Source organism: Perca fluviatilis, chromosome 24 (genome assembly GCF_010015445.1).
Source record: "Perca fluviatilis chromosome 24, GENO_Pfluv_1.0, whole genome shotgun sequence".
Classification (NCBI taxonomy): Eukaryota; Metazoa; Chordata; class Actinopteri; order Perciformes; family Percidae; genus Perca; species Perca fluviatilis.
Window position 1 is genome coordinate 10,233,667 of NC_053135.1, and position 27,945 is coordinate 10,261,611.

At 39.8% G+C, this 27,945-nt stretch overlaps 1 protein-coding gene across 1 annotated transcript; it reads left to right on the forward strand.

The window, feature by feature from the left end:
* Positions 1–133: 133 nt before the first annotated feature.
* On the forward strand, positions 134–27,272 carry creb3l1 (cAMP responsive element binding protein 3-like 1). The gene is made up of 13 exons (XM_039793195.1): positions 134–572; positions 10,592–10,727; positions 11,418–11,504; positions 18,515–18,669; positions 18,776–18,857; positions 19,048–19,247; positions 19,735–19,881; positions 20,235–20,293; positions 22,046–22,114; positions 24,178–24,280; positions 24,456–24,618; positions 25,406–25,571; positions 25,661–27,272. Exons 1-13 carry the CDS (start codon positions 462–464, stop codon positions 25,695–25,697), a joined length of 1,515 nt encoding a protein of 504 aa, XP_039649129.1. The 5' UTR covers positions 134–461; the 3' UTR covers positions 25,698–27,272.
* The last annotated feature ends 673 nt before the right edge of the window (positions 27,273–27,945 follow it).

Sequence of the window (27,945 nt, forward strand, 5' to 3'; positions counted from 1 at the left end):
TGATGTTGTTGCAAAGATCGGATTTGGCATGAAATGTATATAATTATTATTTTTGTGTTTGGGGCGTGCTCGTTATTTGACGCCACGGGGCGGGGCTTCACTGAATATTCTACGGCGCGTGTGGGAGAGGCAGCGCACGCGAGGAGAGAGGCTGAGCCGCACGCACACAGCTGGATGGATAGCAACGTCTCCGCCACAGCAGTAGAAGGATGTGATTTTTCGATATTTAGATGAACTTTGTCACTAAAAGAGAGCAGCAGCTGGACTCAGCTCGACTTACCGGGTTAACATACAGATGGTGTAAATAACAGCTGGATAGCCTACTAACACAGCACGCGACAACAAAAAACAAACAAACTGCTTCATTTTAATGAGTTGATTTTAAAGATTTGCGACCAGTCCAGATAGCTACTGAGCATCCGTCCAGTGAGCTGTAGACAGACACACAAACACACACAGACATGATGGAGTCTATCTTAGACAGTTTAACGGCAGAGAAACTCTATCCGTCCGGCGGAACCAACCTGTTGGACCTGGAGGAACTCAGCGATGGAGATTTCCTCACTAATGTGGTGAGTTCTGCATTAGCCCGACTTTCTTTAGCGTCTCATCTTTGTGTGACCAGTTTATATATCCACGAGCGTAAACTACCCAATCGTCCTATTTCTTCTTCCGCTGGAAGTCAGCTGTCAGTATTTAAAGTCTCTTAAATCAAACGCACCTCTGCCGCCTGTTCCGCCCGGAGCCGGACCTTAGGAGGGCGGTGTAGTTGTTGTAGTTACTGAGATCCTGGCCGATATCCGGGGCTCGTACCTTGCTGTAGGCCTGTGTGTTTACTGTAATTGTGCAAACCAATCTGTGAGACTGGAAACACAGACACAGGCTGGCGAATTACTGGTTAACTCGTGTGTGTGTGTGTGTGTGTGTGTGTGTGTGTGTGTGTGTGTGTGTGTGTGTGTGTGTGTGTGTGTGTGTGTGTGTGTGTGTGTGTGTGTGTGTGGTGTGAGAGAGACATTTCGTTGACTAGTGCACAGAAGAAACCTTAATTATTAGAATGAAGACAGGTTTATAAATTCATAAAATAATAAATGCACTCATTTGTTCAGAATAAAACTCAGAGGACAAGTATCTCTCCCCTCTCTAAATCACTGAGGCCTCTTTAAAACCAGCTGTTGTCACCCATGCTCTCTCCATATCTCCATCCAAAAACATCTATTGCTCATTAATATAATAATCACTATGTCGGTTGAAGTAGCAAAAGCGGCGCAACAGGAGACAGGAATTATGCAATTAAGCTATTATTGTATGCCCAGTTTTGGCAGTTGTGACTGTACTGTTGCAAGGAAATTGTAATGAGTGTATTGGCACCAGCCCCTAATGTATGACAATATATTCCTCCTTATCCCACCCTGTTTCCAAGTGTACTGCATGTGTGCGGTGCACCTCTGGCCACAAAATGCCAAAAGTACACTGCCATGCCCTCTGTGCACGCCATGCTTGACCGAGCTTTGCACTCTTAATTCATGGAAACAGACTGGGAGCCGTTTCACTGCTGCACACTGAGAGTTTAATGATAAATATCACACTATCAGCAGGAAGTGCTCTTTCTCTATTCCTGTCCTATCGCCAGTGTCTCTTTTTCCACCCTTGAGTCATTCCGTCTTTTCTTTTTTTAAATGGCACAGTTTTTTTTTTTTTTTAAGCAGAACTTTATTCTAGTCAGTGAGTCAGCCGAGCAGTCTGCTTGTGGTTTAAACCCCCCCCGTCCCTGTTCTAAATAAAGTAGTCACTAGGCTGGGCTGTACCACTGTGGACATGGGAAAGGATGTCTAATTAGCTGTACTGCAAGATGTCATGTTTATACATCTCTCCTTAATCTATAATCTGCAGCTGTCATGTATGGACAGGTGCCGATGATGAATCACAGCATCAGGGACCTCATTCTGTCGCCGATGCCTGCGTACTGCATCTAGAAGTGAAGGTGATGAGAGCAAAAGACTAACCCAAAACAGTCAAGTTCTGTGTCATAAAACCGAAACAAGGAGCAGAAAGACACTATACAATTCCAAAGAGCTAAGAGAAACTGCAGGATTTTTTTTAGCTATAATGTCTTTGTACCAAAAACAAACAAACTGGAGGACATCATAAATGGAGATACAGAGAGATCAGCTCATTGGTTCTTATTAAGGTGTGCTCCGTGGTAGGGTACTGCAGGGATTCACACACTTCCTGCTCTGTATTTTGTTAACCTCTTCCAGTACACTGTGTGCCCTGTTGATAACCAGGAGGAAAGACCAATGTAGATAAGAAATAAGAGTGGGCATTACAGGGCTAATGGAGATTAAATAATACTTAAATAAAAAATAAAGTGAATTGACAATCGTTATTAGCGGGGCTGTGGCTGCACATAACTCTATTTTCATAGAATTATTATTTTTATTGTGAAGATATTCTAGTAAGCATCACTTTTCACTTATCACCAGGAAATTCACCTTTCAAAAGCTCCGAACACAAGCCCTATCTAAGCATTAAGTACGTTTTTCTGTAACTTCCAGTTCTGCGTAATGATAAAGAGGAGGGGGAAAGCCCCCCTAAGTTATGGTGGCACTGATTTACCTCTCCACCTGATGGAAAGGCAGGATAGGATCCCATATTTATCATGCCATCTCTGTATGGCTCAGAGGGGAAACAACCCTTTAACCTCAAGATGCCCTTAAGCTTCCTACACACATGGAGTGACAAATTCAATTATAATTGTTTTGTTCATAACAATTCCTATTATATGTGACCATTCCTTGGCTACAGTTAGAATTGTGCATCATGTGCACTGAACCATTTTACCACAACGTCAAGAATCATGCATGGATAACATCATTTACCGCCTGCTGGGAACTGGTTAGAACAGCTCTGCATGCAGCTCTCCTAAATCCTGGAGGAGAAATGAGTAGGGCTACAACAAATGATTATCCTCATTATGCATTAATCATGTATTTGGACTGGGATTCTTTAAATGTAAAGTCAGGCCAGACAAATGCAGGGGCGAATGCCATGGTAACCGCAACACACTGCATTGACCTTTTTCATTGACGGTCTGCCAGAGTCTTTAGATTGCATCTGAAGGCCATTTTCAAAACATGTTGATAAAACTGTATGAATGGACCAAAAATCATACATATTATACAGCCTACAAAACAGGTGTACTAATGTACTGAAGCTGTTCTGGTTCCAGCTTCTCAAATGTGATGATTTCCTGCTTTTCTCGGGGGGAGGGTTAAATTGCTATTTGAATATTTTTTGGTTTTGGACAGTTGGACAGACAAAACATGCAATTTGGGCTCTGTGAAATTGCAATTTTGCTAAAATAACTTTTATATTTTGTATAGATTATGATCAGCAGAAATTTTAGGCCTTTATTATGACAGGACAGCTTAGACATGAAAGGGGAGAGAGAAGGGAATGACATGCAGCAAAGGGCCGCAGGTCGGAGTCGAACATGCGGCCACTGCATCAAGGACTGAGCCTCAGTATATGGGTGCACGCTCTACCAGGTGAGCTACCCAGGCGCCCGGACAAACATACTTTTACACACACATGCACAGTGAGGTCAAGCAAGGACAGTGCAGTGTATTCTATTTGATGGTTTTCTACTCTGTTCTAGTCTAGGGTTGTAGAAAAACCTAAATGAGAAAAAATAAAATCTCTAGATCTAATAATAGATATTTGGACTTTCTGTCCTCTATCCATTTAATGTTTTTTCCCTACATTTATACTCTTTTCACTTTGTTATTCTATTCTATTCTACTCTCCGTTCAGACCCTGTACTCCAGCTTTAAAAAGACACGCCCATCTCATTTGCATGCTTGTTGCCGATTGGCCGCTTAACTGCCAGATGGAATGTGAGCAGGCATGCAGCTGTGTGTGTGTGTGTGTGTGTGTGTGTGTGTGTGTGTGTGTGTGTGTGTGTGAATGAGAAAGAAAAATACTCTTCTACTGTTTTACTGAGAACTATAGTTGAGTTTACTGTCTGAACACACACACACACACACACACACACACACACACACACACACACACACACACACACACACACACACACACACACACACACACACACACACACACACACACACACACAGTAACCTTGGTCTCTCAGTTAAAGTGAAGCCAAACACTAGCCAACCCACTGCAGCCACACACAGCACCACATAAAGCCAAATACAGTAGAGAACACTGCCATTTTCTTATCTGTGGCAGCCAGTGTTATAGGATAATGACATGATGTTTTCAGGTCTCTCACAATTTCATTTTTACGTTGCAAAATATCTGTCTCAACCAGCCATGTAGTCTTCAATTGACTTTTAGTGTCTTATTCAAAATCTGTTATGTCTGCCAATGGATTTTCCAGAAGAAAAAAGTTTATACCAGTGTTTTTGCATGTTTTAGCCTACTTTACTATGAAATCCTGAATACTTTACATTACCTTTGGTCACTTTCCAATTATGCTGTAACATTTCAGATGATTGAATGTTAGGGCTGCAGGAAACACTTTCTTTTCTTTTCGAATAATCTGTGTTGTCTATAAAATGTCAAATTAATCTGAAACATAATTTCCCACTGTCCGACCATCAGTCCAAGATATTCAGTTTACAATCGTGTGACAGGGAAAGCATCAAATCACATATAATCAAAATATTTGCCAGTTCATTTTTCATCGATCGGTTACTGACTAATCGGTGCAGCCATTCTCTGATAATTTCCCAATTCATACTGTAACATTTTTGATGATTGAATGTATGGTGGTCTTTTAGGAAGCAGAGTGAGTTCAAGTCTGCATTGATTGATTGCAATAGTGTGATATTGATGCAAAGCTAAACATAGGCTAAGACCTGCAAAACACATTTTATAAGTGTAACTAATATTGATATTCATTTATAGAACCCATTCCAAAGAGTTTGCCTTTTGGTCTGTTCCAAGCTAGTCTATATCCTTCGCGTTCCACTTCTAATTGCTCCAGTGCTGCAGGAAATTCCTCCATGTACAGTATTTTCCGTTTCCTTCCGCTTTCTTTGTGTTGGAATTTTAAATTTGGTGGATTTATGAGGGCTATTGTTGACTGCTCCTCAGATCTCTGCAGGGTAAATTGAGACAGCTAGCTAGACTATCTGTCCAATCTGAGTTTTCTCTCGCACCACTGTTTAACACCGCCCATGACGATTCTGATTGGTTTAAAGAAATGCTGTTAAACCAGAGCATGTTTTCCTCCCATCCCCGAATGCTGTGTGGACTAGCCAGACCCTCCTCCAGGGTGCTGTGGAGGAGGGTCTGGCAAAGCGAGACTAGTTCCCTGCAATCTTTGGACCTACAGTCTACATTGCGAAAAATAAAGCTATTGCTAAAAATTGTGGCTAAGATGATAAAGCAAAATGTATTCACAGTGTGAAACTAAATACATGCAGAGAGGAAGTCTGTCTAACACGACGGAGAGTTTCCTGCAGCCTGGCGTAAGATGCCTCAGGGTGTAGTCATAGTACCTCCACTTACTGCCATTTATGACAATCACTGTTTGTTCATGGCAGCATAAATCTGATGAAAAGCTTTTGCTCTCAACATTAATTGGGTTCTTTTTCTTAGTTGAGTAATGATTCAATCAGGAAAGACAAGTTAACATGAATGCAGAAGCCTTACTTTGACCCTGTCGATCAGATAGATGTATAGAGCCCCATAAACAGCAGCCAAACAAAAAGCTTCTTGATGCCAAGAATTGGAACCCAAGATATATTAACAACTGGAATAAACAGACTACTGTTGGCTCTTGAAATCTGAATTTGAGATTACATGTTTTTTTTTCAGTGTATTTCCCTTGGCTTTTACATGATGTTCTGAAGAGTTTACGATGGTTTCCACTGCGTGATTCATGCCATAATGACAATGTTTCTGGCCTGGCTCTCAGTCCAGTTTATCGTCGTGCTTTCCTTCATCACTGTATCAGGGAAAGTAAATATTCTTCATGGGTGATTTGGGCTTTTTTTCTGCACCTGAACCGATAAGGCATTCAGATGAAAGGAGAGAGATATGTTGAGACTCAACACTGTTAATTACAGGCATAACAAAGTCGCTCTCTGCTTTTATAATTACTTCTTGCATCTGTCTTTCCCAGCTCTTTCCCTGTGTGGTTTGCACATCAGCCCCATCCCCCCTAATGACACACCACCACGGACATAAGCTATACAAACTGTCAACTGCTTTTTAACACGGTTTTCCTGTGATTTTTTTCCCAGCAGAGAGGGTTCAGGTAATGAAAGGTCCAGACCTCTGTTGCTCTGTTCACTCTGACTGCAGCTGTTCCTTTACAAGCCGTCTAACACTGAACCACTCTGGACTCATTAAGCTTCCTTTCCTAATAACAACAATAACAGCTTACATATATATATATATATATATATATATTATATTATATATATATATATATTTTATATTATTATATATATATATATATATATATATATATATATATATATCGTCATTTATCTCTGCGTTTCGAAGCTGCGCTTTAGAGTGACAAGACAAATAATGAAGCAAAAAGTAAAATAGGCTACTGATTAGAAAATATAATGAACTGCCACATTTGCCACTGCTGAATGTGGTGCAGGTGTGATGCAGGTTAGCATCAGTGCTGAATTCAACAAAGGACAATGGTCCACTGAGTTTTGACCTTTTCATCAATTAATTCATTGTAAGGAGAAAATAATATGGTATTATCTCGGTATTAGTAGTAGGCTCAAATTCTCAGACTGCCCTGATAAACACAGCAGCTGCCACAGTAACAATTTGATGTTGTAAATGCATGCAGTTCTATTTCAGTCCTTTTCCATTTCCTGAGTTTTCTTATTATATTATGCTATTTTGAATAGCTTTTTGTAAACTAAATCAATCCTTGAGGGGCTCCCCGTGGCTTAAAGAAACAATTCACCCCAAAATCAAAAATACATATTCTTCCTCTTACCTGTAGTGAGTTTCCCGGTGTTGGAGATATCGGCCCGTAGAGATGTCTGCCTTCCCTTTAATACGATGGAACTACTGTAGATGGCGCTCAGCTTATGGTGTGTAAAGCGCCATAAAAATACATTTGAAAAACTTAGCAGCAGTGTCTCTTTCCAGAAATCATGACCCAGTTACTTAAGATAATCTACCAAAATACACCCACCAACTGACAGAAGGGTACTCATGGACAAGAGCCTTGTCCTTCTCGGCTAAGCTGTAACCGTAGCTAATGATACAGCTAGCTAACGCTTCAGTTCAGCCAAGAAGGACGCCATTAATGTTTACAACTTGCGCTGTCACCAGCCTCTCGTCCATGAGAATCCGAACGTCATTTGCCTTCTCTCTCCCCTCGTTTTCCTGTCACCTCTCTACTGTCAGAATCTCTAATAAAGGCATAAAATGCCTCAAAATATATATATATATATATATATATATATATATATATATATATATATATAAAAAAAATCAATCCTTGATCATTTGTGTATTAAATACTTACATTGATTTACCAGGTGGAGTAAATCAGTAAATCTGAATGAAGATTAACTAAGATTTTTTTTCTTGATAAATGTTTTTTATTTATTTTTGAGACCACTTTATTGCACAGGTTGTCCATAGTGGTGTCATAGACGAATGACTGCAGAGGAGGACTTGTTCTATTCATTTATAAGTCATGAGGAATGTTGAGTGCTTATTCATTCATCATTTTAATGATTTATATTGGCTGCAGCATGGCAGCACATGGTTTGAGTTATGAAAACAGAGTTAAGAGAAATCCCAAAACACAAACTGTAATGCTAATAACAGATATAAATAAAATAAAAAAAAATATTAAATTATTAAAAAATAAAAAATAATAAAACATGTATCAGTGTTTGAATGGGAGACACACTCCATCAACCATCCATTTCCCTGCAGCTTATTCAGAGCCTCCTATCTGAAATCCACCTCCAGCTTTTGTGCCTTCAGGATTTAGCCACATGGATCAGTCTAAAAATTAGCAGAATTTCTAATTGCGTGTTTGTCTTTGGCTTATTAAACTGAAACAGAAGAGGGAGGGAGATATCAATGAAACAGCCTGTACATGCCCAGTCCTGAGAGCAGGAGATCTTATCAGCCAGAATAGTTGAACATGTCTGGTGTGAGAAAAAGATCTACACTGCAATTGGTACATCATGGCCATGCCAGGTGATAGATAAGAAAAGATTAGCCTCAAACAGGGCTGTGCTAGTCGTAGGTGAGAGCTGTATCACAGGCTCCAGGGGTGTTGGAAGTAAGCAAGTGGATCGCGATAACCCGACTAAGAGTCACTACTGTAATGTGGAGCTAAATACAAAACTGTAGTCAATTACTGCAAATGTAGCTGAATATAAATTAAAGGGCAACTGATGGAACTACAAGGGTTAAATTCTATTTAGTAAAATATCATCACTGATAGTAGAGGGCAACATAAAGTCTAACACATGTTTGTCTAAAGCAGCTACTAAAGCTAATTTTAGCTCATACTAAATTTTTTCAATTGTGGACCTTGCTCTGCTTCTTCTCCCAGCATCATGCCAGTTTCACCCACATTTCTCCATATAGGAAACTTGTCCCTGTTTATTTTTGAGTGGCGCAGTTTAAATGTGACCTATATTCCCTAATGGAGCAGAGTTTAAAGGGGCAGTGTGAGGGTTATTTAAAGGGATATTGTTCCAGCATTTAGTGCAGCAGGAGAACAAGGGTGCTCTGTCAGTATTTTCTTTTTGTGGGTGTGTTTGTTCATGAATGAGTGAGTGTTCACTTGTGTGTGACAGAGCAAGTGACTGCAGGATTACCGAGTGTATGCACGCACCTTGTTGAGCAGTGCCTGTCAGTTAACTTAATCCTGCAGGGAGCTCTGTTGAGCCTCACGATGTTGTTCAAATACAAATATTGATAAATATTGATATGGTCCATCAGTGCTAATTTCTGTGACAAATGCTTTCTCTTTCCCATGACTGCTTTAAAAATGAAAGCCACCCTGTGTTTAACACAGGTCACAGTTGAGTTACCTTGATCATCAGCAGTTTTTCATGTCTCACGTGCTTCTGTTATTTTACCCACCATCTGTATCCCTAGCCTATGTGTGTGTATGTGTGCTTACTCCACATAGTTTCATTAGACAGCTGCAATGTGTCCCAGAGTTTCACCATAGACACACTTGACCTCCTAAACACACACACACACACACACACACACACACACACACACACACACACACACACACACACACCACACTGAGATGTATGTGTGACTTAAAGTTGACTTGTTTGAACAGTATTTAAAGAATATTGCACATTAACAGTGATTCCCATGACTCATACCTACAGTATAGTCCTGCACAAACCTTGGCCTGTTTACTTTCTACACCTCTCCTTCTCACCCTCACTCTCTACTCTGTGCATTTCAACTGCAGTGATGGACAATGCTACAAGCATTGAAGCTTTGTTGTGTGCATGTCATTAATTTAGGGAAAGAAAATCTCTCAAAAATGTTCAACTTCTTGGCTAGCTATCTACAGACAACTGGCTTCTGACTTAAGCACACACGCACTAAAACCATTTGCACTCTTGGCCTAATAAAGTCTAAACTAAACATTACGTTTAATTTAAGTGCTGCTGCTGCTGCTGGGAAGGTAGTGTGCAAAGAGGCCAAAAAGCCTTTCTCCATTGTTGATATTAAAAAAAGTCATGTCTTTATTGTTGTTACTGGACTGATTTTTGTCTGCCATGACACTTCTGGCAGTTTTGGGAGAATTTCTAGGAATAAAACATACAAATCTATTGTTCCCACCAATCCATCTATTTGTGTGTGTTTATGTGTGTTTGCTTTTGTACTGCTTTGTGCATGTTTGCTCAAGACCAGGGTGACTCATATTGTGTGTATGTGTTTGTGTGTATAAAAAAACAGTGAAATCAGAGCACCATGCTGTCCCAGGCTTCCAGAGCATCATCTCTCAGCTCAGTGACTCATCTCATGCAGACTGAGGATTAATCTATCAATGCTGTTTCCCATTGACTGACTCTTCAACACAGTCACACAGGGTGTCTGGTTTCTGACTCTGACAGATAGACTGTAGTACTGTAGAACGGAAAGAGAGAATGTGTTGATTATTTGATTAATTGATCGACAGAAAATTAAACAAAAATTATTTTGATAATCCCTTGAGTGATGTTTAGCAAAAAAGGCAAAGGAGAGATACAGTCAGTCATCAATCTTCAACGTTCCACTAACATTGACATATTATCATACCCACAAACGCTAATTGCGTCACGTATCTCCAAAAAAAAGCATTATTTTAGATAATCAAATGGTTTATTTAATAATGGTTAATTTATAATTGTCTCACCCAAAAAGGCCAAACTTACATTAATCCTTCAGTTTTTCTTTAAAAAGTCCAAATTACCAAACTTGAAGAAACTTGAAAAACACAGTATATGACTTTATTTGGAGTGGTAACTGTCCCATGGAAAACTATTTTACTAAATAAAATACTGTCTGTCTCCATGTTTCGCTCCATGTTTTCCAGCCTTTCTCAGGTGACCAGATGGATGACTTTAGCAGTGAATTGTTCAGCAGTTTCTTTGACGACCATCTATTAGAGCGGCCCCTTCTGGCAGACAGACCTTCACCTTTACATATGGACATGGAGGACAGCAACCCAGGTCAGCTCCTCTTTTATTTTGAAAAGTGATCAGTTAAAGAATACACATGCCACTTTTCTCACAGCTCCTCGCAGTATTAAAATAAAAGAACACATTGAAAGAATTGTACCAGGGTTTGGATCACGGTGGTCGTTGCTTCCAATAACATTTCTCCAGCGTTCCTAGTTATTGCCAATGGAACGATAAAAATCTCACAGCAGGTAAATGTTGGTTGGTGGAACCCTTTCCAATGGCCAACCACTGTCTTGGAGATGTTTGGCTTGAAGTTCTTTTAGTTTAATAGTCACATTTGGATGACCTTGTTTCCCCGGATAACCTCCAGCAGTGCAGCAGCCAGTTGTTCCTCTCAGCAGCCAGTGTTTGAGTACAAAAGACCCCGCTCCCATTATTTGGTTGGATTCTATGGCTTGGTCTTTCTGATCGTCAAATTCCACCATATGAGAGCCAGTTTCTGTTGCCATGGTCACTAAGACTTCAACAAAATGATTGGATAAAGGGATGTAAAAACATTGTCATTTTAATGTTTTCCGAGATAAGAAATGTCATTTTCGAGCATCGTTTCTAGCAGCCGTCAGGAACATTTACATAACGTACACCTATGTCTGAATCAAACAGCCATCACTTTAACACATCGACGAAGACAGCAATGTTACGTTTTCCATGTCTGAAAAGGGCTTTTGAATCTCACAGATATTCAAGCAGAGCACAGCTACTCTTTAAGTGAAGACTCCGCCCCCCAGAGCCCAGCCCTGTCAATCAAAATGGACCATGAGTCTGGTAGGTCATCCTATTCATTAAAATAATCTTATCTTAGTTCGTGCCGAATGGAAACATGCACAGCCAACCAAAACTCTGCTGCTGATGTTTAGTCTGGTTCTTTATCATCCTGGCTGATGTTTAGTCTGGATCTTTATCATCCTGGCTGCCCCCAGTTAGTGTCTGTATGATGTAATACATAACATGCAGTTTGACCCTGTCTTCTGTCTGTCAAATAGTATACACTCTGATTGGCTGAAGCCACTGTCTGTCATATAATATGTGTCATGATAATCTGTTATCTTTTATATTTTATGTAAGGGGTGTCTGTAGGAACAAATGTCTGCTGCAGCGCAATATAAAAATATTTCTGTCTTTCTTTCTGACTCATCTTCGTCATTATCTCCTCCTGTCTTTGCCTGTGTTCCTCTATCTCTGTCTATACCTGTCTTTCTCACTCTGTCTGTCTGTCTGTCTGTCTGTTCTCCGTTTGTCCCGGGGATCCTGCTGTCTGAGCAGCAGGATCCCAGTCTGAGCAGTTCTCCTCCAGCTAAGCCCTGCCCACCTAACACACACACACACACACACACACACACACACACACACACACACACACACACACACATGGACTCACACAACGCTATGACAAGCATATGGTTTTGAGTCTGCAGCTTTTGCCGAAGCCAGCGGAAACTCTCTTTTTCTCTTCTGTCAGGTTATCTCTCTCTCTTCTTCCTGTCTATATCTCTCCCTTCGCTCCCTTACTTCTGTTTTCTGTCTTTCTCTCCTTCTCTTTCTCCCTTAATCCAATTAAATCCGCTTTATTGGTATGAATATCAGATTACCTGCATTGCCAAAATACCACATTGAGCAGCAAAAAAGGTCTAGCTCACATCTAAAAACTACTGTCTATGTTTCCAATTCAATGCTGTGAACTAGAATATTCATTTTAGAAAAGTTAGAATCACGCCAATCAAAACCTATGTATGCTGTAGTTAGAATGTAAATTTACACTCATGCCAAAGCAAACAGGATGTTATAAAAACTAAAATGACATTAAACTAGCCAACCAGATAATATATTACCTCATAAAACACAATATTTAGACAGCTTTGATTTCAAGGTATTTTATATATTTTTCTTGTTTATTGCTGCCTCCACACACACACACACACACACACACACACACACACACACACACACACACACACACACACACACACACACACACACACACACACACACACACACACACACAATCTATTCCAGCCTATTTGATATTGAACTTAATCCAAAATGCATTTTACAACCTGCATCTGCTCCATAAAGCCTGACTAAAAACGATACTTACTTTCCACCAATGTTAGATCTCTACTTTAGTGCATCCACAACACAAATAGACCATTACATTTATATATATACATATATATATATATGTATGTGTGTGTACAGTTGTTAATTTACTTCACGAGTATATGTAGAGGTTTTAAACATCTAAAGCAGTGGTTCCCAACCTGGGGTCCGGGGACCCCTCAGGGGGGCGGCAAAGATCACAGGGGGTGCGCAAGTCTTTATCTGGTTTTATCAGGTTTAACAAAAAAAATGTTAAACAAATTATGATAATACACTAGAATATATAATGTGTACAAAAGTCTGTATAAAAACTATATATTTTTGTTCTCGCTTAAAATTGTAGGCAGGCTACTTAGTTGGCCAAACCTCCGGGACCTCTTAACCCTTGCTGTCATTAGGTCAGCTGGTAGCTACTATCATCCTCGTTTTTCCTGCCGCCACGGCATCACTATTTTATGAATGAAACATGACGGAGAAACGTAAAAGTGCTGATAACTGCTCTGTATCAAAAAAGAAAGTATCTCGAGAGTTACCTCAATCATCAACCTCAGACATGAGTAGGGGGGGGCGCCAGGAAAAAAAGGTTGGGAACCTCTGATCTAAAGGTCTCATGTTGGCTTGAATTTTCCTGTGAATTAATTATTATTAATTCCTGGGAAGATATCACTATTTTCCCAAGATCTCTCGCCATAACGTTTTTTAGATTAAGCTTTTAAACAAAGAACAGCAGATAATTCTAATTCAATCAAAAAATTGGGTTTATTCTCAGTTTTCAATGTTATTTCTTTCATATTTGTTAGATTTGTGTCAATATTTTTTTGGTATCTTCTGCTCTTGATGCACCACCTGTTGAATGCTGCTCTGCTCTCTAATTTGTTGGATGTAGAACTCCACTTGTTGAACACCAAGTTTTAGATTTTGCACTCTGCTTTATTCCCTTTTCTTCTGAAACAGCTGGACTGTTAGCTGCCATTTTGGCAAGTATTTTGACAAGACTGCTACAGCTGAGAGGTTGATCCAGTCACACAGTAGGCCTATTACCGTAACAATGGCATTTCAAGGATGGACTTTGAAGCATTGGCAGTATTTAGCTACAATAGTTTTGTTGCACTGTGAATGAGGGTTGCAGAAGGCTACTTTGTTTCAGTACGTACAACATATGCTAAAATCCAGGCACACATGTGGAAAAGGCAGTAGGTTCTGGCAAGAATTGCTCATAAATACTGGGATCACAGCTCCAGGTATTCAACCGTAGTATCGTGCAGGTTTGAGGAGAACACCCTGGCAGAGCACCCTTTTCACAGACCTTCTCAAGCATCCAGTGACACAATAGGAGCAGCTGCTTGTTTGTCTTGATGAGTCAGGTTAATTAGCCACCTGGGGATGTCAGAGGTTTTTGACCTTTCACAAAGCCAGTTTGGTCTGAATGGAGGAATTTGTGGATCATGCTTTGTTCACTTGGACAATAGAGCGCAATTAAAGGTCCTCCCCAAGTAGAATTATGATGGTTGATGTTAGGCAGTGGATTGTCTGATCGTATGCCAATTACAGGTCACATTTGGTTGATTTGATGGGTCACTACATGTTTTTACAGATTCCCTTTATATTAATAACTTGACATTGAACTTTCCTGTCCTCTTTTTCCGCCTGTGGTCTTAGTTCTCGTTGCTCTTATTCATCCGTCAAAAAAGACGCTGTGTGTTTTACTGTAGCTCCAACTGCGCTGCTCCATCTATGGTTTTAATACTCCTGCTGTCCTACGGAGATCAAACACAGTCGCCACCTCTCCCCTGTTAACCCCCTGTGACGACTGCCAGGAGCCTTTGGTCATTAGACGTTACTCTATGAAAGGATTTCTTACCTGGGTTTACTAGCAGACTGTCTTTTATTAACAGCATCCAAACAGATCCCATAAAGTAGTAAGGGGAGAGGGTCAGGTTTTACTTTATTACTTTCATCCACAGCATCTTTTACATTTACCTAGCACAGGACAAAATACGAGACACTATACAAGGACGTTTAAACAACCAAACGTTGTTGCCTTTCTGCTGAGCTCATGTTTAAAACAGATTAAATCATTAAATTGCTCCAAATATACACTTGTGGCATATGTGGATGTGATCTCACTTCACTTCATTGTCCCTACGTTATTTAAAAAAATTTCCTCTGACTGGCCAAGGCCAAGGTTAAAAAACAAAATGTATGTATTTCCTTTTCAGTAGAAAATTCTTGTTGCACTTATGTTAGCCTATGAAAAAGTACTCTGTCAGCTACAGTCCATAAAATGACATGGAAATTATACACCTCATATTATTATATTTATGAAGAGCCACTCAGGTAATATGAAGGAAAAGCAGAAGGAAAACCATCCACAATCATGTACTTTATTCTACTGTTTAAGAATGCAGAAAACAATCAAACGTGTATTCTCCTTAAAACTGTCAAAAGAGTGTAATACTACCAGCGTAGCCATAAATGTACAGGACAGCCTTCCTATGCATTGGCTAACATCGTCTGGTATTCATTAAACAATGGTGGTGGAGGGCTTCCAATCAAGCCCTGGCTTAACAAGGGCACCAGGCTTAACGAGGCTCCGACTAGCAGCAGGACCGGCCTCATTAGGAGAAGCTTCTGAGGCTCTTACTTACAGAGAGGATGTGGCAATAGGTAAATGGTGGCTCCACCCCAAAACCGATTTCACATTTTTACTCCTAAACTATAAAACCTTTAATATGTAATCAGTGATTTTCCTGAAATATTTCCGAGTCGCGATCCAGACCAGTGACAAACGTCATATAGGAGGTAGCAGTGAGTGTGAGTCTGTAATGAGCGTTAATCATTCAGCGGTGAGGGCTAAAACTTTGGGAAGATTTGCACCGAAGCACCAAAATTGGGCCATTACAGAACTGGTACTGATGAGCTGGTCGGACTTAATTACGATTAGTTTTGTAGTCAGTTGATTTTGAAACAAGACTAGATTAAAAAGGTGTATAGCCTGTCATGGTGTTAACCTGCTAATCAGTAAGTTGATGGACAGAAAATTAATTGTCAACTTTTATGATAATCGATTAATCGCTCAAGTCAATTATCAAGCAAAAATGCTAAACTTTCCTTAGTTGCAGCTTTTGGGTGTGAGGGTTTGCTGCTCTCTGTTTTGTAAAGGTAATATATTTGAGTTGTGGACTGTTGACATTTTCCACTATTTTCTGACATTTCACAGACCAAACAAATCACTCATGTGCTATCTACTGATCTAGGAACTGAGCTGAAACAAACACTACAATTAGTAATGATGTCCACACCTCTAAAAGTCCTGATCTAATGGGCTAATGGGCAGATTGCAATGAAGTTTACTGACACTGTGACATTGTGCTCTAGCTATTGGGTTAAACTAATGCAAAAAATCGTATGTTCTTGACAGAACATTGGCATTAGGTTCGTCTAAGACAGCAGAAAGAAGCCACGTTTAGGTTTGTTTTTTAGGATGGACTCTCTGACTCGTGCTGTTTGCTGCTCCAGTGATGGACACAGGATAAAGCTCTCTGACGGGCACACACCTCCATCCCCCTCTGCTTCCACCTAGCACACTCAGCTTGTAAACTTCAGAGCATTTTACCAGCAGACATGTTGCTAGGAAACCAGGAGGTGATTAAAGTGACATTTACTCCCAACACACACACACACACACACACACACACACACACACACACACACACACACACACACACACACACAGCAACACTGCTACTGCTCTTGTTGCATACACCATTGGAGCTTTTCGGTTGTGTGTGTGTGTTGTGACAAACATCAAAGTGTCTGTCCTGGTGCTCATGTCTTATTCTAAACTGAAAACACTCCTCTGGCTACTTTTTTGTTGCTATTTGCCTCTAAATAGTTATGGTTTCTTTTCAATTTAAAATTGGATGTAAAGTTTGAAAACTTTCATATAGACTGTTGGTGGACTTTTGCCTAATGAGGTTCCCTTGGAGCAGTTCCTCATCAGCTCACCTTTGAAAAAGCCTTAATTGAAAGCATACATAGTTAACCTTCAACTCTGGTAGACCCACCAGTCGGTCTAACAGTAAACTCTTTCTGTGGGAACAAGCAATGTCAAAGTAAACAGATTTTTATTTTGAACAAAAGATCTTTGAGACAAAAGAGATGTAGTATTGCACTTCCATAAAGTTGGGGGACTTTGCAAGAGATGGATTACTGTAAGAAAAAGAGTGGTTAAAACTGATTCAGTAGAGGCTGAGATACAGTATCTCATATTTGAGTCTATGTATTTATGTAAGTATGAGTCATACATACAATTCCCATAATGCCAATCAATTGCATCTTTCCTTAGAGTCTCAAACTCTTATGCAGGCTTTATTTTATGAAAGAAAAGTCTCAAAACCAATCCGAGATTTTGTCAGATTTAACAACGGCTTCACAGGCGAAGTTGTACTTCTCACTACGAATAAACTGATCTGCATGTGTAAAATTGGTGGAATGTTGGCAGGACATTGATGTATACATATATTGTTTAGGTGGGCCAATTATATAGAGTCTGTTAAAATGTGGTGATTTGATGGTGTTCATGTGATAATGTTCATCTATTGGTTGGCTGGTACGAAATGTTAATGAGTTTTACGTTTTTAGTGACTCTTCTCGTTGATTGTCACTGATGAATTGTGATGATGTTTGCCCCAGAGGTGATTTGGCTGGTGCTGGCAGGGAGGAGCGGAGACTCTTCATCATCCTGCCCACTACCACACCAAATATAGCAGGAGTGCTTGGGACTTGTTTTCCTGCAGTAGCACTTTTGTCCCTTAAAATACTTTCTGCAGCTCACAGTAGACTAAACAATGTAGTACCTGTGAGATGCTTTTAAATATATCCTCATTGTGTTTTGGGGAACTTCCTTTAAAAATTGCACTCTGTCCTCATTGTTGGCTCACTTAATTATGCATATTTCCAGCAGTGTTTAAGGGCAGCAACCCTTTCTGTTCTCAGGAAGGACACTAAAGACAAGTTGTTGGTTCAGCCCATCTTTTATTTCAGGGTAGATACACACTAGACAAATTATGCACCACAGTCGCCAGAGCGACGTCGTCCAGCAGTCTGTAATAACCAGTTTAACCAGGAAGTGCACAAATGTTTTGGGAAAGCTCTTTGAAAGTGTGATTTATAAGCTACCAGTCACTTCCACCATTCCTTCCTACCATTGGAAGACCTCCCTGAAGGTCCCTGAGGAGAAATATAGTTTACTTTTTTAAGTTGCTCCGAAAATTGAAGTTCATTCTGCTTTTTGAAAAGGGCAGGGAGCTTTCTAGGCTGGAATTAAGGTGTTTGATTATTACCATTAACATGTGATGTTTTCATATATTTTATATCATCAGGATTTTATTCCTGACATGGAAATAGTAGTTTGACGAAAAAACAACAAACATGGTCCGCTTTTCAACCATATCACGCACGTCCTACTTTCTACCATCAAACCTTCTGCCCACTGACAAAAAAGTGGACAAACTAGTAGGTTTAAGAGGTATTTTAAATAAAGTTATTCAGCGAGGACCTACAAAATACTACAGTTGCTGCCAAATAGACGCATTTAGGTTTGGTGTAGAACAAAAAAATGTCTTTGTGAATGTTGATTTGATGTTGATTTTTATGTTTTTTTGTTTTTCTCTCAGAATTTGAATGGAGCTTCAGTCAAGACCTTTCGGCCATATTGGTGAAACAGGAGGAGCCTGATGGGGGCCAAAGGTTAGATCCTCAGCCACTGGAAGGCCCGCCTCTCATATTAAGCCCTGCCCCCCCACACAGAGGGTCGCCATGGAAACACACGGTTAGCATCCACCAGACAACGAGACGCTACAAATGATGTTGTTGTTGTTGGTGTTGCTGGTGTTGCAATGTTCATTGACATTATTGTTGTTTATGTGTTTCTGTAGGAGCCCAATCAAGACAGTGGGAAGCCAGTAGCCATAAAAGATGAACCCCGAGAGATTGGACAGTACCTCAGCCTGCCCAGCGGTACACAAACATATTTCTTCATCTATACAATGTTTGAGATTTTAGAATGATTTAAAACATTTGGACCTATTAATGAACTTATTTTTAGCACATACAGAATAACACCAACAGACATCTAAAGTGCAGCAAGTTGTTTCAGTTGTCAAAGAAAAAACAGTAGCACTCAATCAACACCCTCCTCTCCTGCCAGACGATGCTCTGCAGCTCCCGCCTACCCCTCCCAGCAGTAACCACGGCGACAGTGACGGCTCCCTCCCTCCCTCCTCCCCGCACCTCCCTCTGCCACCGTCTTCCCCTCAACCACAACAGAGGCCAGGAGGTCGGGCCTCCTCCTCTTCCTCCTCCTCTTCCTCAGCCATCTCTTCTTCACCTCTCCTCACTGCACCACATGTGAGTAAAAGAACACATCTTTCTGTTGCCCGTCTGAACTCTATTTCTCCTCATTTTCCCATACTGATTGGACAGTACAAATAGTTGAATGCACTAAGTGCAAATAATGTATAGTGGAGTATTTTTGGCGTGTAAACCAGCTGTCATCATGGGGTTAAATCAGTCCGATAATCTGCTGACAAAATGCCTTTTCAATGAAATTCAATCAATTCAGTGTGTGGCCATTGTTTGTCTGATTCAGCATCTTTTCTCTGAACAAATGATTCACATTTGTACTAATGGCATAATGTAATGCCTTATGACCAAATGTTTATACAGAATTTGTTCAATGTCAGCAAAAATGTTTGATTTGGTAATGACACATCTGAACTGCGGTGCTGTAGCAGTATTGTTCAAAGGAAAAGCTTCTGAGTCAGTTGCCTGCAGGCTTCATTTTAACATAAATGGTTGCTAATGTATTGATGAAGTGCTTTGTTTCATTGTGCAGAAGCTGCAGGGTTCAGGACCCCTCTTGCTGACCGAAGAAGAGAAGAGGACCCTGGTTGCTGAGGGTTACCCAGTACCTAACAAACTTCCTCTCACTAAGACTGAAGAGAAGGCACTGAAGAGGGTCCGACGGAAGATTAAAAATAAGGTGAACACCGCACCTTTCGTTTTGTTTGTGCTCACAGCTGGACGGAACATCTGATTTACCAAAAAAACCTCCGTTATTTACAGAGTCAGTGACTCTGACTTCTATTCTGAGAGTTAAGCAGAGCTTTTTCTGACATCAGTAAGCTCAGACAAGAAATCAAAATGACGCTAAAACAAAAGTATAATTGATGGACAAACAGGATTCAAAACATTTACAAATCCGCTCCATCTGGGCACATTTATTTAGGTGCCTAACACTACACACAGGTTTGTAAAGTAGAAATCATTACTCAAACTTTGGAACTTAGAAAAACATATTTGCATCTAGCTGATATTTTTCTGTTTCCTACCCAGATCTCAGCTCAGGAGAGTCGGAGGAAGAAGAAAGAATATGTGGAATGTCTGGAGAAAAAGTAAGGCTTGGAAAAAAATCATTGTCCCCATGTTTCTATTCGTTTTCCACTTCTCTTGGTTTACCTTTGTATCTGGCTGTCTTTGCGCTTTCCAAACCCTTTTTTCCCATTATCGTCCCCTCAAATAGTATTAAAGAAACTATATTACAGTATATCAGTAGCCATTACTATTTAGAATAGTCCAGCCAATACTCTACAATGCTCTGACTTTACCCTGCTGTTATTGGCATAATGACAAAATATTAAAGGATAAGTTGGTGTTATTACACATTTTTCTTAAAGTCAATTAATCCTATGAAAAGACAAAATGGATGTTTCTTATCAACGTGCTCAGCAACCTCCAAAATCTGTTATGTACTCATAATTTACCTTTGACATTTTTCAGTGAAGCAGTATTTTTTTAAATGCAATTTCTCATTGAGTGAGAAATGAATCATGCAGTAACTGTTGTACTGCTGAATTATTACTGTTATTTCAACCATGCCAGTCCAACTCTTGGAAATGCTTGAACAGACGGTTTCATAGCAATGTCTGTGTAATGAGTGAATAACTTTTTTCTTCCACTTCTCTGAGCTGTCTAACAATGTATTTAAGAGTGTTGCATTTGGTTCAGAGAAGCAGCCATGTTGGTCAGTGAGGTTGAAGTGGAGTTGAATCTTACCGCAGGCCTTTTTATACATAATTGTGTGCTTTTTATGTGCATTGCTGGCACCGGAAAAAAAAGAAACGTGAAAAATGCAACTGACAAAAGGGAGAAAAGATAGATTTGTGTAATGCTGAAGTGAACCTGGCAGTTGGAATTTATTTGAGAGGCAGTTTTTGTATGTAGAGGTTTTGTATTTAGAGTTAAGTGTGCTAACAGACACACAAGCTCTGCAGTGGATTAAACTGGAGCAAACCCACAGCCCCTTGTGGGGTCAGGTAAAAATGTCCAGATGAACACATAGTACTTACATGATGTAGTTCATCATCAAATGAGAACAGAAACATCTTCCTTTCTATTTTCCTTTGATGTTCTGACCATTTCTTGCTGTGTCAGGACTCCAGTAACCTGCTGAACACATGGGTCAGATTCCTTGACAGGGAGAGTGAAAGAGAGGTGAAAATGTGGGCTTGCTTTTACGACATTTTCATAGCAAAAAGTAGCCAAAGTTCATACAGGTGGTGACAAAATGTCCTATTACTGTAATCCCATTAGAGTAGGGAGAGAGTTAAGAGTTCCTTTGACTGAATCAAGACTTTCACAACAGAGAAGTAAGAGGAGGTGTGTAAAAACTGAAATCCTTCTCTTTCTTTGTGTTTATGTGTCTGTTTTGGACATAAGGGCAGGATTAGTGGAGGATCGATGCACAAAGAGAACAGCAGGACGACTCGCTGCAAGGAATGTGTATGAATGAGCCTTATACCAACCATACATAAGAGGAGCTCGAGAGGATTATGTGTAACACAGCACAAGATTAACAGCATGTTTAGTTGATCAATAGGATTAGCAGGAGATGACGGAGGGAGAGAAAAGGAAGAGGGATGAGGGGACAGTTAGGAAAAGAACATCTCTTACCCTGCAAATCCATTTGTGTGTTTTGTGCACTAGATATATATGGGAGAATTAAAATGTCAAACGTGAATTTAGCCTTGATGAGTGATCTTATTCCTGATCAGAGTAAAATATCATTAAATCAATGTCATGTGCTGTGCGTGTGATCTCAAAGTACGACGTTGACAGAAATCTGTGTCCGTCTGTGTTTGTATTAGGGTGGAGAGCTACACGTCAGAAAACAGCGACCTGTGGAGAAAAGTAGAAAACCTGGAGACCGCCAACAGGTGAGACTCAAAGACACACACACACACACACACACACACACACACTAGCTGACATTAGTGTTGTCTTGCCGTCGTGTCTCTGAACAGACTGAACCAGATGTGAGCTGGCTCCGACACTAGTAACCCAGACCCGACATTCTTTGACATTTGTAATGATGTTTGGATTATCGTCACTGAAAACAGCAACATGTTTGCAAAGAATGCAGCTTGATAAACTGAGAGTTGAATGATCTGGGCTACAGCAGGGCTCATTTTTCTTGAATCTTTCTTGAAAAAAAAGAATGAATATTATACCCACAAGTAGGAAAGGTTTGACTGAGCTGCAGCCATGTAGTCTTCAAAGGACAGACACATTCTACTGTAGGTTAAACATACAGTAAAAGTATTTAAGCTCTGTATGTAAAAACCTTCTACAGTTTATATGCATGGAGAGAATTATAGTAGTCTAAATAGAAATTTGTCTGCACCATAAGCAAAGTGTAGACTCACCCAGCTCCGTTTGTCTCCTCTGTTATTATAACAATATGAAACCAATCTGCTATTATCTTAGAGTGGGTGGGTAGATGGGTGGGTGGGTGTGGTCGGGTAGAGGGTTGAGGGGGGGTCTGTCTCTGTCTGTCTGTGGCAGCCTAAGCCTGTCATTAAAACTGCAAGTTAACAGTAGCTTTCATCATGGAAGGCAACCCCCTCCCTTTCCACCACACACACACACACACACACACACACACACACACACACACACACACACACACACACACACACACACACACACACACACACTGGTGAATATGTTAAACCACCACACAGAGGAACAATGAGTTGGCACAAACTGGGGAACATGAGTCAGCAAGCTCACTCTCACATAAAGTCCAGAATATGTGCAGGTCTTAAAAAAAGGTTTTTAAACGTATGAACTACATTTAAGCAATTTTTTCCGAAAAATCTAAAAATGTCCCAAATGCAGTTATTAGTGGTCGTTTAGTTCACCATGCAATGGTTTCTCTTTCCTGCATGTCCACTTTGATTCATACAGAACTGGGTTAGTGGTGCTACTGGTTTATTAGTTGTACAAGAATAAACTTAACTCCTCCTCCATGAAGTAAAAAGTCTTGAATTCAGCTTGGACTTCAAACATGGACTTTTCAGAGATGGTTTCTGTTGCCTTAGCCAGAGTCAGACAATAATTTAAATCTGTGTGTCCAATGCAGATAGAGGTTCACAATATATGTTTAGGCGTAGCTTAGCACAAACACTGGAAGCAGGGGGAAGCTGCTAGCCTAGCTCCCGTAAAAGTACAAAAAAACCCATTAATTTCATACATAAATTTCCATTTGTGTTCTGAATATAGTTACACATAATCATTCACCAAGTCAACCAGCATGGCATCTGGGAGTATTGTGTATTTAAAGCAGCAATAACTTCAACAGTAAATCACTGTGGTTTTACATCAAAGTACTGTGTGAGTGATGCTGCTCAGTATCAGCCCATATACGTTTATTACAGCTGGCATCTCCCAGCGTAATGCTACAGTCTGGTGCATGTGATAGACATCAGCATGGGCATTTGAAACATTAGATGTACCAACTGACTCACTTGGTTCGCCACCAGAATATCCGATTTACCAGTTTATTGTCTGGTTTAGTTTCTAACTTGTTAAACGATCGACTGACTTGCTGACGGCCGCTTGGCACTGTGTTCAGCAGTAACTGGTTCTCTGTCTCCACTTAGTGGTGAGAGTGGGTCCTTACATCTCATACCATCAGAACCCTGCTCTCCAGATCACACCGATATACTATATTCCCCTGGTATTACTGGGATACTCCACTGTACTGGTTTACTCACTCTGGCTAATTGACAGTAAATCAGGTGGATAAAGACAATATTGAAATATGAAAATGTAACTGGTGTTACGTCCTTGAGGTGAGGCACAGTCTGCGAGAGGCTGAGGCTTAATTCAAGGAAAGAAAAATCCTCAACCAAACAAGGTTCTTCCTTGAATCTTTACTCTACCTGTGAAGTTATTTTTAATTTTGTTTTAATTTGATCTGTTTCTCTCTCCCTAGGTCTCTCCTACAGCAGCTCCAGAAGCTTCAATCGTTGGTTTCAGGGAAAGTTGTCCCCCGTTCTTGTAAAATGGCCTCAACTCAAACAGGGACGTGCCTCATGGTAAATATAGGTGTCGTTATTTTAAAGCTCTTCACGTATGCATTTTGGATATTGTTGTTATTTAAGTGACTTTACTTCTTTCTGGAGAGTGTATAATCAAACAATACATTTGAACTTTAACCCCTTGTTCATGATTCCTTACCAACGTGAGTGTTTTGCTCCTCTCTCTATGCAGATGGTGGCCGTGTGTTTTGTCCTGGTGTTGGGCTCCTTCTCTCCCTGCTTCTCTCCCCTCTCCTTCCTCACTCACACTTCCTCTATGTCCTCATCCTCCTCTTCCTCTAATCCCTCCTCCCCTCCTCCTCTTCCGCCAGCGGACCTCTACACCACTAGTCAGGGTAGGTCTAAAAATATGTCACCTGTTATTCAACATTGGTATAGAAAGTGTATTTTGAATGGACCCATTAACCTTTCTTATATACTCCTTTAGTTAACAGAGTAATACATTTCCCAGAGTGACTTTCAACAACCCTAATGAGAGAATGAGAATGAGAATGAGAATGAGAATGAGAATGAGAATGAGAATGAGAATGAGAATGAACTTGTGGAATTTAGCGCTTGTAGATAGAGAGCAGGAGCAATAACAAACTGAGAGACGTCACATTGTAGAAAAGAAACTTGAACTGAAAATACAACTCTGTGTTCGCGTATATTTGTAATATCGAATGGCAAAATGACCCCTCAAAAAAAGTATGATCCCAAAATAAAAGCACATGAAGAAGGAAGATTGATACAGATCCCAGAAGTGTAGTCTCGTAAGGAGGACACGAGTATCAACTTTCACTCTTCGCTGTATTCAACTTCCCTATAAATGAACTTCCTTTAACCACTTACCCTTGGGAAACCCCTTTTGAAACCAGAGGTTAGGCTGTCATCACGTTAAGTACCATTCCTTTCTGCCAGCAACCATCCTTTGAGTGGTAAGGGATAAAGTCTGCTAGACTGTACCATGGATGTATAATAAAACCAGACTTTACCCATCAGGGGCTGAAACACTGCCCTGCTGGTGGCCCCTAGAGGCTACCGTGTTAATTACAACCTAAAATACAACTGATAAAATACAATTGTTGGAAAATGACATAACTGACACGTGAATGAAAACCAGTGTGTGTTTGTGTGTTGCAGTCCGTTCCCGCAGCCTGCTCTTCTTTAATGAAGGGGCTCCATTGGAGGAGAGTTTAGTGACATCAGAAGGGGAGAGGCTACAGTCAGACGGCCTCATCCAGACGAGCCGATACACAGCTGACGCACACAGCAGCAACCAGACAACTGGGCCCGAGTTAGACCGGAGGTGGAAAAAAAACATATATTGTGATCTTTTTATTTCAAAGAACTTTTAATGTCCTCTCAATATTAACCAAGTGCCTTTCTTCTCTTTAGAGAAATGAAACCAGACGGGGTCTCCGAGTTTTTCTGACACAGCCTGACCCCTCCTCTCATGACTTCTAACCTCTGACCCCTAAAAAGCCCAAAACCTCCAGATTCCTGAACTCAGCGGGCTTCATATCAACATCCAACTGTCAGTCAGTCCACCATCATCCCTTTTAGTGTACCTCAAGACAAGACTTCCTCCAATCCTTCACAGCCAGTTCACTGCCTTCACACGGTGCTTCACTTCTCTGCTTAAACAGACTCTGCTACACCTGAATATACTTGATTTTAAAGGGACCATCTAATCGAAATTTCTACTTTTATGCACTAAAATATAGTAGAATTTTAAAAATCCAACTAATCCAATAATTAATACCGGTATGCATAGTTTAAACAATCATGACAAATATTATAGAGATATTAAAAAAACATAGGGCCTTAATTAAAAAAAACTCTAGAGAATATACAGTAACTTACAGATGCAATTCGTATAGTTTTAACAAAACAAATCACTACAAACTAGTCAGACCATTGCCAAGACAATATGAGCCACTTAAGCTGTGATCATGTGTTATCTTATCATGTCATGACAGACCTAAAGCAGTTGTTAGTTTTTGCTTCCTCACTTTCTTTCCAAAACAAATTCAGTGTAGCGTTAGCATTTAGAGGAAAAGCAACCTCCTTTTTGCAAGAATAAGCAAAGAGCTTCATGTGAAATGTTGCAGGAAACACAGAATGATACACCTTTGCACCTTTAAGAACTCATAAATATATATATATATATAATATGGATACTTGCCAGACCTCGACTGTGGGAGTTTATGTTAGCACATGGTGCTTGTATTTTACCTCCACGCCACTCTAGATGCCCTACATCGGGTCAGTGCTTTCATTTTTAACCAATCACATACTGTATGTCGATAAAGGGCTGCAACTAAAGATTTGTTTGATTATTTGTTAAATTGGTTATTTTTTTGATAAAACAATTAATCCTCACATTAGAGAAGCTGGAACCAGAGTACTTTTTTTGTTAACTGACTTATGTCATTAATCCATTATCAAAATTGTGGCTTATTAACTTTCTGTCAATCAACTAATCGAATACTCGTTTCAGCTCTATGTTAGTAACAGTACATAATGAATGCAACATGTACTGCTACTAACAAACCTTTAAAAGAAAGCTGTGTCATTTTAAAAGTGCCTTCCACTTACTTTAGTCAAATATGACCAACTTGGCCTTACACCTAAAGCCCACACACGCAGCTATAAACCTGGAAACGTAAATCTAACTAGATTACACACTGTTAGTTTCAATCAGGGCTGGCCTCTTGATGCTCATTTTGCCATCTCTCTAGTTGTTTCTTTTTTTCTTTTAAGTAATCATAAACTAATCAATGTTCAGGATTTATCTGGGGGAAATATTTTATTTCACATGCCTGTGGGTGTAAAGGCTTGTCAAATTCACCTTTGCCACCAGCCAGCCTTGGATTGAACTACTTACCAAACAGTTGTGTGATGTGTTTGCAGTCAAGAGTTACAACAAAAGTTTAGTTTTTCCGCTTTTTAAACCTATCACTGCCGTTAAATTCCATTTTTCATGTCCAAATTCTGCATAATTTTGTGGGGGAACCATATTTTGATACCAACGGACCATTAAAGGGGTCCTGACAGAGGTTGGGAAACATGACATAAAAGTATTTTTATGGAATTTAAAATTGTATATGTAATATATTTGCAGCATCAAAAAAAGAGCATATTTAATTTATGCAACAAAAAAGAAATAATGAACATGTTTTTAAGGTTAGTTTATGTTATGTAATTGTCTTGTTTTTTGTGTGTCTTTTTTAAAATAATGTTTACCAAAAAAAAAACAACCAAAATACAACTTATAATATATTCTGAGCATCAAAAAATAGCATATTTATTTTATGCAAGAAAAAAAAAAAGAAATTGTATGTTGTGTTTTGGCATTTAGAATGATGACGTTTTACTTGATGGTGTGTAGTTAACATGCCGTTACATGGAGAGTCAAACTTTGACATGATCTGTTTGTGTTTGTTCAACTGTAATACAGTGTTTATGTTTACTGCTGTCGCATGAAAACCTACAAGGGTCTCGTTTGTTCCCCTCCTGATTTAAAAATGAGCTCATACAATTAAACTTTTAAAGCTCATTTTTACCCTCAAGCTGAAGTTTCTTGACCAAAGAGCCAAAGAAATTCATCACAAATCAACTACAGAATTTTAAATAATTAAAACATTGGCAATACTGCTTATGTTGATATTTTTCTGTCC